General features: G+C 38.7%; 1 protein-coding gene across 1 annotated transcript in view; it reads left to right on the top strand.

Annotated features, from left to right (window-relative positions):
- The first annotated feature begins 1329 nt into the window (after window positions 1-1329).
- The window catches only part of CNGA1 (cyclic nucleotide gated channel alpha 1), a 13354-nt gene continuing 2847 nt past the window's right edge, over window positions 1330-11836 (top strand). Inside the window, exons 1-7 of the mRNA XM_008590724.1 lie at window positions 1330-1442; window positions 2270-2386; window positions 3385-3447; window positions 7210-7251; window positions 7339-7449; window positions 8783-8890; window positions 9592-9698. Of these exons, the coding sequence (XP_008588946.1) occupies window positions 1336-1442; window positions 2270-2386; window positions 3385-3447; window positions 7210-7251; window positions 7339-7449; window positions 8783-8890; window positions 9592-9698 (655 nt within the window). The 5' untranslated portion in view covers window positions 1330-1335. The remainder of the gene's footprint in view (window positions 1443-2269; window positions 2387-3384; window positions 3448-7209; window positions 7252-7338; window positions 7450-8782; window positions 8891-9591; window positions 9699-11836) is intronic.

Raw genomic sequence — 11836 nt, 5'->3', positions numbered from 1 at the left:
TATTTGTGGGAGCTAAAAATAAATAAATCAATTCACACACATACACACACACACACACACAAAATCAAAAAACGGGGGGGGAGAGGAAGATATAACAACTACAACTTTTTTGAAGTTCTTACAACAAGCAAATGGAAAGGACATGCTTGGGTGGGAGGGGGGAGAGGGAGGAGGGAGGGAGGTTTCGGTGATGGGACATAATAATCAACTACATCGTATATTGACAAAATAAAAAATTTAAAAAAAAAAGTGGTCTAGCTGTATCTGTGGGTACCCTTACATAGCAGCCCTGTTTGAACATGTATGATGATTACATAACCTAAAGTTCCCTGGGCATATGGGGTAATGGGGCCTTTGGATTCAAATAAATTTGCATTATCATTGATGGCATATAATTCCTGTTTCTGCCCCACCTACACCCACAAGACTTTACCACCTCAAAAAGTCTCCCAAGGTTTTATAGGGAATCTGTCAAGGGATGCCTTGCATGTGATGGTTTTTGTGGAGATAGGTATATTCTTTTAAGCAGTGGCTCTTTGAAGGGTGGGAATCACCCTCCAGGCCCAGGTGATCATGGGAAGAAGGCAACTGAGGGGAGGAACATTCTCCAGTCTGCAGCCAGCACCATTGCAGCATTGAATATTTGTGGCCATGGGAGCAGCAGGGGACAGCATCCTTCTCTTTTATTATTTTTTAAAAAATTTAAAAATATTTATTGGTTATGCATATTCATGGGGTACAAAGCTGATCATCACCACTTGTGCCCAAGCTGTGATGGCCAGATCAATACTGTCATCATGCCCATTACCACAAATTGTGATTATTCCCCATGATCCCCACTCAACTTCCCTCCCCTCCTTGTAGCTACCGGTATTCTCAGGATGGGTACTAGGTAATTGGAGAGAGGATCCTTCATGAGGACCATGGACAGAAATTGTGGATGAGGGAAGCTGAAGTAGGTGGAGAAGGCAATGTAGTAGACAGTAGTGATGTGAGCTCAGTGTGTGCTGGGAGCAGCTGGGGAATGAATCAGGGCCTGGCCCTGCATGCTCTATCTGCTTTTAGCAAATAATATACTCTGATTAAAGTTCAGACCAGTATTTTTCAAAATATGTAGCTTGGACTATATCATCAGAATAATTTAGAGGATGTGCTAAAAATATGGATCAATTGCATCCTTATTCAGTCTAAAGTCTGAATAATTCCTACGTATAATTGGTTATGAATGTTATTACAGCCTTAGAAGAATGGTAGAGTGAAACTTTTGACTATGTATGTAAATATATGAAAACAGTCTTCCCACTAATAAGACTTCCTCCTTCTCAGATATTAACCATGAAGACAAATATTATCAATACGTGGCACTCCTTTGTAAACATTCCCAATGTGGTTGTACCAGATGTTGCAAAAGAAATAAGAAGAATGGAAAATGGAGCATGCAGGTAAATCCATGCATTTTCCCAAGCATTTTAATACCAGCCACAGTTCTTTAATTTAACCAGGTTTAATTTCAATTTAACTTGATAATTTGTAAACTTGATCTTTGTAACATATTTAATTTAGTGAATTTATTTATACTTTGGAACAATATAACTTGTCTAACAAATGAACATAGATATTTTTGTCATTTTTTTGGAAGCACTTATGCCAAATATTTCTTTAGTCACTGGCAAGTCCTTTCCTCTTAGTACATTTCAATTCTGAAAGGATGAGATTGCCATAGATAAATGTGAAAAAGTACATAGAGTATGAAATGCTAAGAACATGATTTAAAAATATAATTTAAAGTGGTTATCCTATAAATGAATAGTATACATATAAATGTAGTTGACTTTATTTTTAGTGGAAGAAAACGTTAGGAAACAAGTTAGTTCATACAGCCCAGATACCACACTTTCTATTTGATAAATACTGACCATCAACCAATGCATTAAACAACAGGAATGTGGAAGACCTAGAAGGTAGTTTCTTTCTTTTTTTGATATATATTTTAAGCCTTCTTTTTCTAATTTTTTTCATTGTATATGTTTATAGGGTACAGTTTGTTTTCAGTTTCTTAATTAAATGCATTTTACTGAATTGTGCATATGCCCTATATTATTCTATGCATTCTGTACAGTTCTCAATTCACTCAAATTAAAAATTGTGGGTGTTAGTTTGAGAGGAAAGGAAAAGAGACGAGGCAGCAATCCCCCAACGAGAAATGTTGCTCCTCTGCAGTGGTCGAAAACATTATTCTCATTCATCTCTGCTTCCTCTTGGATCATAGCTCCTTTTCAGATGATGATGACAGTGCTTCTATATCTGAAGGATCAGAGAACGAAGACCTCCATGCAAAAGTTTCCTTCAGAAATAACTCACACAGAAGGGGAGGACCATCACAGAGGTGAGCAGCATGATCTAACCCTTGGTACCTGTTTATAAACTATTATTTAGATGAAAGATCTTGTCATCTTTTCACAGAGTGGGCTTGGCAAATGCTCCTGCTATCCAGACACTATGCAGGATCTTGGAAGTAACCTGCTACTTCCTTACCCCTGTCCTCTGTGGGGAACTGCCACTACCTGATGATTATTCACGGCCCTGGCGCTCCAAATCATAAACACTCTTGCCGATCATTTTCTTTGAAACGTTGTGTCTCCTTCATGCCCCAGTCCTCTCTGATTCCCTGCTTCTTTCTGATCCTTCTTTCAGGATCCTGAGGCAATTATATGGGAGAGGACTGGCTGTTATTCTCTAACCTGCTCTATCCCTACTTATCTCTATTAAAGAATAATTCCTAAGTATAACTGGAAATGAATAGTATTTGATCTTACTTTCAAGAAATAGATCACTGGAGTAGTATCTAGAAAAGATAAGCTAAATATCCTTAGTAACAAATAAAGTGACCATGGAAACTTCCAACAGAGGACTCTGAGGGTGTGGAAGGGCTGTGGCATTGATGTGGATCAGTTCGTATGGAACACATTTACTCTTTCTTTGCTTTTTGCCTCTCTTGCCCCTTTTTCCTGTTTTTCTTCCCACTGGCTACTTTCAGGTTCCCCACTGTTTTTATTTCTCTTTTCTCCTCTTATTATCTTCCCTGACCGTTTTAGGCCTCTTGTTGGGAGTTAGTGGCATCCAAATTGATTCACTCAAAGCCAAGGAGGATGTGAATTCTTGGTGTGAAAATTGACAAATAGGCATTTAACAACTACTTTGGTTCAAGGCACTGGTATTTGGCAATTCATGCTTCATAGAGGTTCTATATTTTCAAAAATCGTGTAGGCAATCTTTAGTAATGAGTAGAAATTGAGAAGAATTTGTTCTTTAAGACTGTTTGCTTACCATGGACATTATACAGATGGTGACTATTGACTTCACTGTATGTTTTTCATTTCCCAGGGAGCAGTACCTGCCTGGTACCATTGCACTTTTCAATGTTAACAACAGCAGCAATAAGGACCAGTAAGTACATTTACAATAGAAAACCAAAGCTTTGTTTTTAAAGAAAACCAGTAAAATGTAGGAATATATCTGAATCTGTTATAGAGCAAATATTTATTAGTTAAACTATATAGTATAGTTTAGATGGCATTGATATTCTATTCTTTTGTTGTTTGGTTATTTATGTCTGAAAAATGCAACTACCCATATTAAAAGTAACATTTATTCATTTGTTCATTTATTTGAATACATGTAGAAAAACCATATCTATAGTGTACATGTAATTACTTTTCCCTGTGGATAGAGTGGATGACAAAAACAAATGAATCATTAATCTGGGCCAATGTGTTTTAGGTCAGGTTCCCCAGGAGACAGACTCTGAGATGGATATTTGTGTGCAGAGTTTTATTGGGAGCACTCTTGGGAACAATATCTGGAAGGGAGTTGGGAGGAAAAGGAAAAGTTGAACTTCAGAGAATAGGGTTGATATACAGTGTGATCCCTTGGGGAGCTCTGGAGCAGAGATGGCCCTTCAGAGTTAGGTAATAGGACTGGGCTTTGTACCCATGCACAGTCATTGGATAAGGGCTGGCCCTAGGAAGTGGGGGTATAACATTGAGCATGGTGGTTCCCTTCAGCCAAGGCCAGCCCAGGGAGAGGGAAAATTGTGAGCCATCAGCAGCCAACACCTTTGGCAGGTGGGGAATGAGTGCCTGAATCCTGTGCACCACTACATCCATGCAGCCCACCTGTGCACTGCTCGCGTCCACTTTCTTCATATAGAAAATTCCCTCCAGGAATACCTCCTCCAGGCTTCTGGTTGTTCTTTTCTCCATACTTGAGAGCCGAGGGATAGGTGCTGATGCAACAGTGATAAATGACATGGGGGGAGGGTTCAGAGCCACCTCCTTGAGAAGCTTACTTGTTTCCTCCGGTTCATGCTCAGTCCCAGGTACATTACTTTATCACATGAAGGACTGCTGTCCAACCTTGTGTCTTGCTGTTTCTGACAGAATCCAGCTCATGATGGGCAGTTATTTTATGTCCCAGGATTAGACAATTCCCTTTCAGGGTCTGATTAACAGAATGTCACTGATATGAATGTAGTGGATAAATGTGATATTCTGAGGAATGTCTAGATGATTGAGGTCCCTCCAGATTCTGTCATGACAGCTATGTTAACATAGCTCTGGAAAATGCTGTAACCGTGTGCTGTGTTCCATCACATGTGAATATAAGCTGTTTCTCCTCCTCTTCCCTGATAGTGATGAAAAATAATACTCACCATCACTGACCCAGAACCTTAGGTATATGATATAAATCAGGTAAAAACATTATTTTCTACATGAGGCACAGCAGCTGCAATTGGGGCTACTACTTGGTTGATTCTTCATTAGTCTACTGCCACCCACTGGCATCTGCTTGGTTTTTGCAGGAGCCAGATTGTAAATTAAATGGGGACATAATAGGGATTGCCACCTCTGCATGCATGCATTTCCTCTCCTTTCCAGGATGCAATACAGTTTTGGCCAGATGGTGGGAGGCAGTTTCAAGGTTTCTACTTAGTCTTACCTACTGTGATCACTCTTACTCCTGAAGCCAAAGAACCAGTGGAGGAAGGGGTGGGAGTTCTGCCAATGACCAGCAATATACATTCTACTTTTATATTAAAAAACATATATACATCCCACTTTTATACTTAGAAACTATATATATTCCACTTTTACATTCAGGAACTAGAGAAATGGCCACACAGTTCGTCAGTGGACCAGGAGGAATCACCATAAGTTGTATCTCATCCAGGAGTCTATTATTACCAGGCCACCATATGTCCTCCCCCACTTTAATATGGAGGCTGTGATGATGCTTCCACCCCTTGGTGTCAACATCAGCTTAGGTCCTGTACCAAACAGTCTTCAACGTACGTAGATATTCATTTTCCCCCAGGGTACAGTTATCTAAGTAAATGACCATAGGTTCTTTGGGGGAAACACTGAGGAAATCATTACCAAATATACCTGTCCTTCTTCATGGGGGTTGGTTTCTTCTCCAGTCAATAGTTTTAGGTCTGAGAACTGTGTCAGGTCTAGAAACTATTCAAGGGGTTGTGACTTTTTGATGGAGTAAATTGTCCTCAACCTCCTGGTCATCCATTTCTGATTTGTTTTGATTATACATGTTAAACAGCACTCTAAACAAGGTGACAGGCTGACCATCTGTCTAGGAACACAGTCCTATTAGCCTCCTTCTTAGCTGTCTGTGGATTAGCCCCCTGGCTGCCATGCCCACCTTACTGCCTTTACAATTGTTGGGCCCACCTGTTGGGTAAGCCCGATTATTGGCTTCTGTTTTTTCCGGATCCTATTATCTCTGTTGCTCTCAGGGAATTGAGTTCTGTAACAGCATCTCTCACCATCAGCCCTGGCCTACAGAGGACAGCACCACTGAGCTTCTCAAAGATGCTGGTGTCCCTCTCACCTGCACTATTCCCTATCTCATCTGCATCCTCTGAGCCCTCTTAGAGAACATAGTCAGCTGGTGGGATATCTTCCTAACATAGCATATCCACTTTAGCATGCCACTTCTCTGAGTCTTTTAATACCTCACTTCACCATCTGCCACTGTATTTTGTCATTTCTATTTCACTTAGTGTGGGCCATCACCTTTTCCGACCAAGAGCCATCTGAACAGTGTGTGAACATCACCTCCCAGGATCCATGCCGGGCTGCTAAATCCTGAATCAAAGAAGTGTGCACCCACAGCAGTAAATTCTCCCTTGTCCAGCTTTATGTTCTGTCCACATTGTACATGGCCACCTTAGATGCTAAGCCCCACCTCACTTGTCAATCATGTTTCCCATTTCTCCTCAACAGCAGCTTTCCACTTTTGCTGGATCATTTTTACCAAGACTAATTTCATTTGCACTTAAAAACTTCCCTCCCTTTACCATCCTCTCTCTTCTTCTCAGTGTCAATGTCTCAAACTCTTACCCGTACTTTGAGACCAAGGTTAGACCCCCCTCCCTTTAACAGATTCTCTGACTCTCCTAGTGATACTGGGAGGTCCATTTATTCATGTATGAATAATAAAATTTCCCAAGACATCTGAGCCCACAGTCATAGCCAGCGTGAACCTTGGTCTGTCTGACTCCAGAATCCATTCATCTACTGATAGAGAAAGCTAACTGTAGAAAGAGGTTTCTAATCACATATTCTCCACTCAAGAAGAAACTGTATGTAGACAAAGGTGGTCTCAAATAAAGTGAATGATTCTAATAGGATTTCACTGTATTACCACAGAGCTTTTTGACTACTCCTGAAAAATTTCTTCAGTCAGCATTATGTCCTCTAAAGAAAATTGACGGCATTTTCTTTGAATTGTCCATACTTTTATTGTAGGATAAATATAAATGACATCAAGAAACTTGCATTTCTAATAACTATTTTTTAAAAATACATCAACACTCTGGAAGCATTCTTTTTGTGGGCTGTTGTTTCCTAAATTGTCCTCCTTGGGTTTATGCTTTTATTTATCTCCGTTTCTTTCAATTTTCCACACCCATTTTCCCAAGAATTTTTGTTTCTTTGTTTTATTATCTGGACAATTTTCCTTTTTTTTTTTGTTAGAAATCTCTATTAGGAGACCAGATTTCTGGTCTCTGAGTACTGGGGCAGATCTTTGAACACAAGGGTGAGAATTCTTTCTTAATGGAGAGGAAAGTAAATAAGAATGGAAGTGAGAGTGTAATGTGATTATGTGACAGAGATATTGTTTCTTCTTTAGAGAACCAAAAGAAATAAAGAAAAAGAAAAAAGAAAAGAAGAGGTAAGTTAGACATTGGCATGAATAACCCCACATTTTTTCTGCCCATAACATTTTCATATTTTAATACTACATACTCAACTTTTTCAGCAAGTCAGATGGTAAAAATGAAAACAAAAAGGACCCAGAGAAGAAAAAGAAGAAGGAGAAGAAAGATGAGAAGAAAAAGAAAGAGGAGCAAAGCAAAGATAAAAAAGAAGAGTAAGTATTTTTACTGGCATGGAAATTAGAAATGAATTTATGATAGGTTTTAGATGCAAGGATAATTTTCCATGATATAAAGTAGGAAGAAACTTATAGTAAAGAGGTCCTTTGTAAAGCCTAAATGTTTTTAAACATTTAACATAAAATGTTATCAAATGTGGATTAAAACTTTTTTTTCCAATTTCCCTAAAATTAGCAATGGTAGCATTATTCTTAGTTTTCTCATCAAGAATTTTCACCACTATGTGAAATTAATAATTAATTAATTCTCTTCCTCAACCATTGGTGACAATAAAATTACCACTGGGAAATATCTTAGGTTCCAATGAGAATTGGGTTCCTAGGATTTTACCATCAATTTTTAAAAACTGAAATAAAAATTTAATAATTTCATTAACACTTTCGAGTAGTAAATACTGAATGGCAAATATTCCAAAGTAAAGAAGGCTCATTGCCAAAGCCATGCCCAATTTTGAGAGCAATACAAATGCTATCAAAACACCAGCTTCTTATTCTTTTTAAAACAAACATTTGAGAACTAGAATTTCACAAGGGTAAGGCCGAGTGATATTTACAAAGCTATTTTTCCTTTTTTTTAAAAGGGAAATTGTTTTCTGAACTTATGTAAGAAAACTGTTTACCAGACAATGGTTCAATCATTTGTGCCTGTTTAGAAAGTTGTTGATGTTTGTATAAAGAGAAAAGTCCTTTAAAATATAGACTTGGTACCAGAACATTTAAAAAAATTCCATTTGACCTTCTATTTTCTTTCTTCCCTTCCTCTTGCCCTCTATTACCTCTCTTAAAGAATCCTTCCTACATGCTTATGAACAAGTGCTTTGTATTAGGTGGTGTTAACAATATTCTTCTCTACCTACGAAAGAGAAAGAAGAAATAGCTCCCCCTCAAAGTATATAGTTCCTGGTTACTTTGTTACCTGATTTGGGGTGGCGGGTAGCAAAGTCACCATGCTCCCACCAGCTGTAACCTACCAAACGAGTCTGTGGAATATCCACAGTTTCCTATGGTCTATGCCACTATTCCCTCTATAGACCCAACTGCAGATTAGCAGTAAAACTAGGGCTTTAATAGAAGTCTAGTATATAGTTTAATGCAAGAGTGATAATTTAACTACCTATTCACCCTTTACTAATCAGTTTCTTATGACTAGTGCACTTTTGCCAAGATAATCTTCCCACCTCAAAGTGAGCTTCTCCAGCTTATTTCTATTTCATTAATTGTGGGTGATGGGCATATGAATATTTGATATGGTAAATAAAAATGTTCTTGTTTCTTAGTAACCTTTCCCTTTATTTCTAATTGCTGCTAGGGAGAAGAGAGAAGTCACAGTTATTGATCCCGCAGGAAACACATATTACAACTGGCTGTTTTGCATCTCCATACCTGTTATGTACAACTGGACTATGCTTATTGCAAGGTGTCTATATATTTTTTGTGGCTCTCAACCGACCTCTTGTTTCCAAGTTAACTGACTAAACAATTTGACTTAGAGCTCTTCAGGACACACCTTCTTTCTCTACCACAGGTTGTAAAGAGAGGCTACATTATTCTCAATGTGTTTAGAGAAGGTGCTTCGATTCTCAATATACTTGGATCCCCAGTATTGGGTTGGGGGATAGGGAGATACTTTTAAACTTTGCTCAAACATTTGATTAGAATGTTGGAGAAACTTTATATATATATTTTTTTGGCCTACAAGAAAAAAATGTTGCCAATAGTGAAAGAAGATAATTTCATGTCTTAGATGGTAAACATCTCAGCCATCCAGGACAAAGCACAATTCCCTGAAGCATTTTGGGTACAGAGAGTTGATATGAACCTGGTGATCAATGTATTTCACCCAATATTTTGACATTAGCTTGAATCCATTTATTCTTATTGGATGTTTTTACAAGGCAAACTAGTATAATGGAAAGAATGTTAGAATTCTGAAGTACTAGAAGACAAAATCCAGTTACTCAGGGAAAGATTTGGGAAAGCCACGGTTGATTAAATGGACTCTAAGGACCCCTCCTAGCCTTACTGTGTTGTACTTCTTATCATAAAAATTATGCAAAGAGAACTTTTACTTAACTTGGCCTCCATTTTATTTTATTTATGCAAGTTTTTCTTTTACAGAGCATGTTTTGATGAACTTCAATCTGATTACCTAGAATATTGGCTCGTTATTGATTACTTATCAGATCTAGTCTATCTTCTCGATATGTTTGTACGAATAAGGACAGGTAAATATGTTCAGTTTTGGATATTTTTAAATTTCATGTTTCTATCTGTATCATATAATTCAAAATTTCCTAATCCAAGTATTCTTCAAAATAAACTCATGAAAAATTTGTTTTACAGGAAAAGGCATAGTTGAAAGCAAGAGTAACGATGTACCCACTCACAGACTTAGGTCACTCCAATTGACTCAGAAGGATGTTACTAGGCAACTTTTTGAGTGAAGATTGGTGGCTTTCCTCCATTATCCTGTTCATTGGGTTTATGCCAGGCAAAAGGAATAAAGAGAGAAGAAATATTCTGCCAGCTCTGTGGGGAAAGAGTAATTGCTACCTGACAGGGAGATACCTTAAAGAGGCATGGGGAAAAATGTCATTGTACCCACCAGAGTCATACTAGGAATTTTATAAGAAGCAGGAAAAACACCCTTAACCTTTTGAACACCTTTATGGTTTATGGTAGGGCATTTTTGACCAGAGGGAAGCACCTGATATCTTTCTACTTGAAGTGTTCTTGTTATGTAGGTATAAGCTCACTGTTTCTACTCTGCTCTCCACATACACATTTAACCAGGGTACACAGACTATAATCATTAATGTAAAATCTGGACACTCTCTAAGTATCAGTTATCTGGAGCAATGCTCCAGTTGTTCTGTCCTATTTGCAGCTCTGGTAGCCAGTATAGGAGGAGGAAGAAATTCTTTTCCTAATGTGATGTATCAGAGTGTTGAAATTCTGGGTTTAACACACAAGGCCCATGATAACAGGATAGGAGAAGGGGATATCCTAGGTGTCAAGGGAAGTTTTTGGGGAAGGAGATGAAAATGCAGCCCCAAAAGGCACTTATCCTTCACATTAAAGGGGTGAGGCAAGACTATGCAAAATAGACAGCAAGGCAGGTTCCCAAGCTTCCAGGGTGGGGTTGGGATTCTGTCAAGAGAGTGATGTGAGGTATTGGGCAGAGCACTAGGGTATTTAGGAAATGTTCAAGAACTGTGTATGATAGGAAAAACTGACTTTTTTCTTACTATACTTTCAACATTACACTTCTGGTCACCAAAATGTGTGTGGGGTTTCCTCACATATCAAGAAATTCTGCAACATCAGCTGGGTGTTCTATAATTTAATTCAATTCTGACACTAACTGGAGTTAGTGCAGACCCTACAGGCTAAGGGCTCAGTCCCACAAGATGATCCTCCATTTCAGATGCCAATCACAAGCCTCTATGTTGTGACCTGTGCTTCTGACCAACCTCTATAATTCAGGATTCCCATGACACCCGCTTTGGGTTTGAACATTTGCTAGTATGGCTCACAGAACTCAGGAAAACACATTTACTGATTTATTACATTAATAAAGGGTGTGATAAAGGACACGAATGAACAGCCAGATGAAGAGATACATAGGACAAAATCTGGAAGGGTCACGAGAGCAGAAGCTTCTGTCCCTGTACAAGTTGGGGGGTTTTACCCTCCCAGCACACCAATGTGTTCACCAAACCTAGAAGCTCTCTGAACCCCATAATTCAGGGATTTTTATAGAAGGGTTATGTAAGCATGATCAATTACTAACTCAATGTCCAGTGTGCCTCTCCCTATTCTGGAGGATGGGGAATAGGGCTAAAAGTTCCAAGCTTCTAAACATGGCTTGGTCTTTCTGGTGACCAGAAAGAATTATTTCTTAATTCTATTTTTCCATGAACTTTTGAAGTAGCCTCATATGTGTGTGTATATATACACACACCCACGAAATGTACATATTTATATGTGTTTAAATAAATATATATATATTTGTGCGTATATACACAAATCTCTCACTTTTGCACTTACGTTTCACTTTTTATTTCTGCAACAGAATATTTTCCACAGCCATATGTTGATTGGTACTCATATATTATTACATTGTTAAAGGCATATTTACTATAAATTAATTCTTGTTTTGAACTCAACAAAGTCAATTGATAATTACTTTAGAAAAAATTATAAAGGCATCGGGGCCGGCCCGGTGGCGCACTAGATAGTGCGCCGCTTGGGAAGCGCGGCGGCGCTCCCGTCCGAGGGTTTGGATCCCACATACAGACCGGCTCCCGCCCACCGGCTGAGCGAGGCGCGGGAGCAACACCCCGGCGTCCCGGCCCCGCGC

The sequence above is a fragment of the Galeopterus variegatus genome, unplaced genomic scaffold (assembly GCF_000696425.1).
Source record: "Galeopterus variegatus unplaced genomic scaffold, G_variegatus-3.0.2 Scaffold6329, whole genome shotgun sequence".
NCBI lineage: Eukaryota > Metazoa > Chordata > Mammalia > Dermoptera > Cynocephalidae > Galeopterus > Galeopterus variegatus.
The sequence above is the reverse complement of the archived record's forward strand: the minus strand, read 5'-3'. Positions and strand labels throughout refer to the sequence as shown.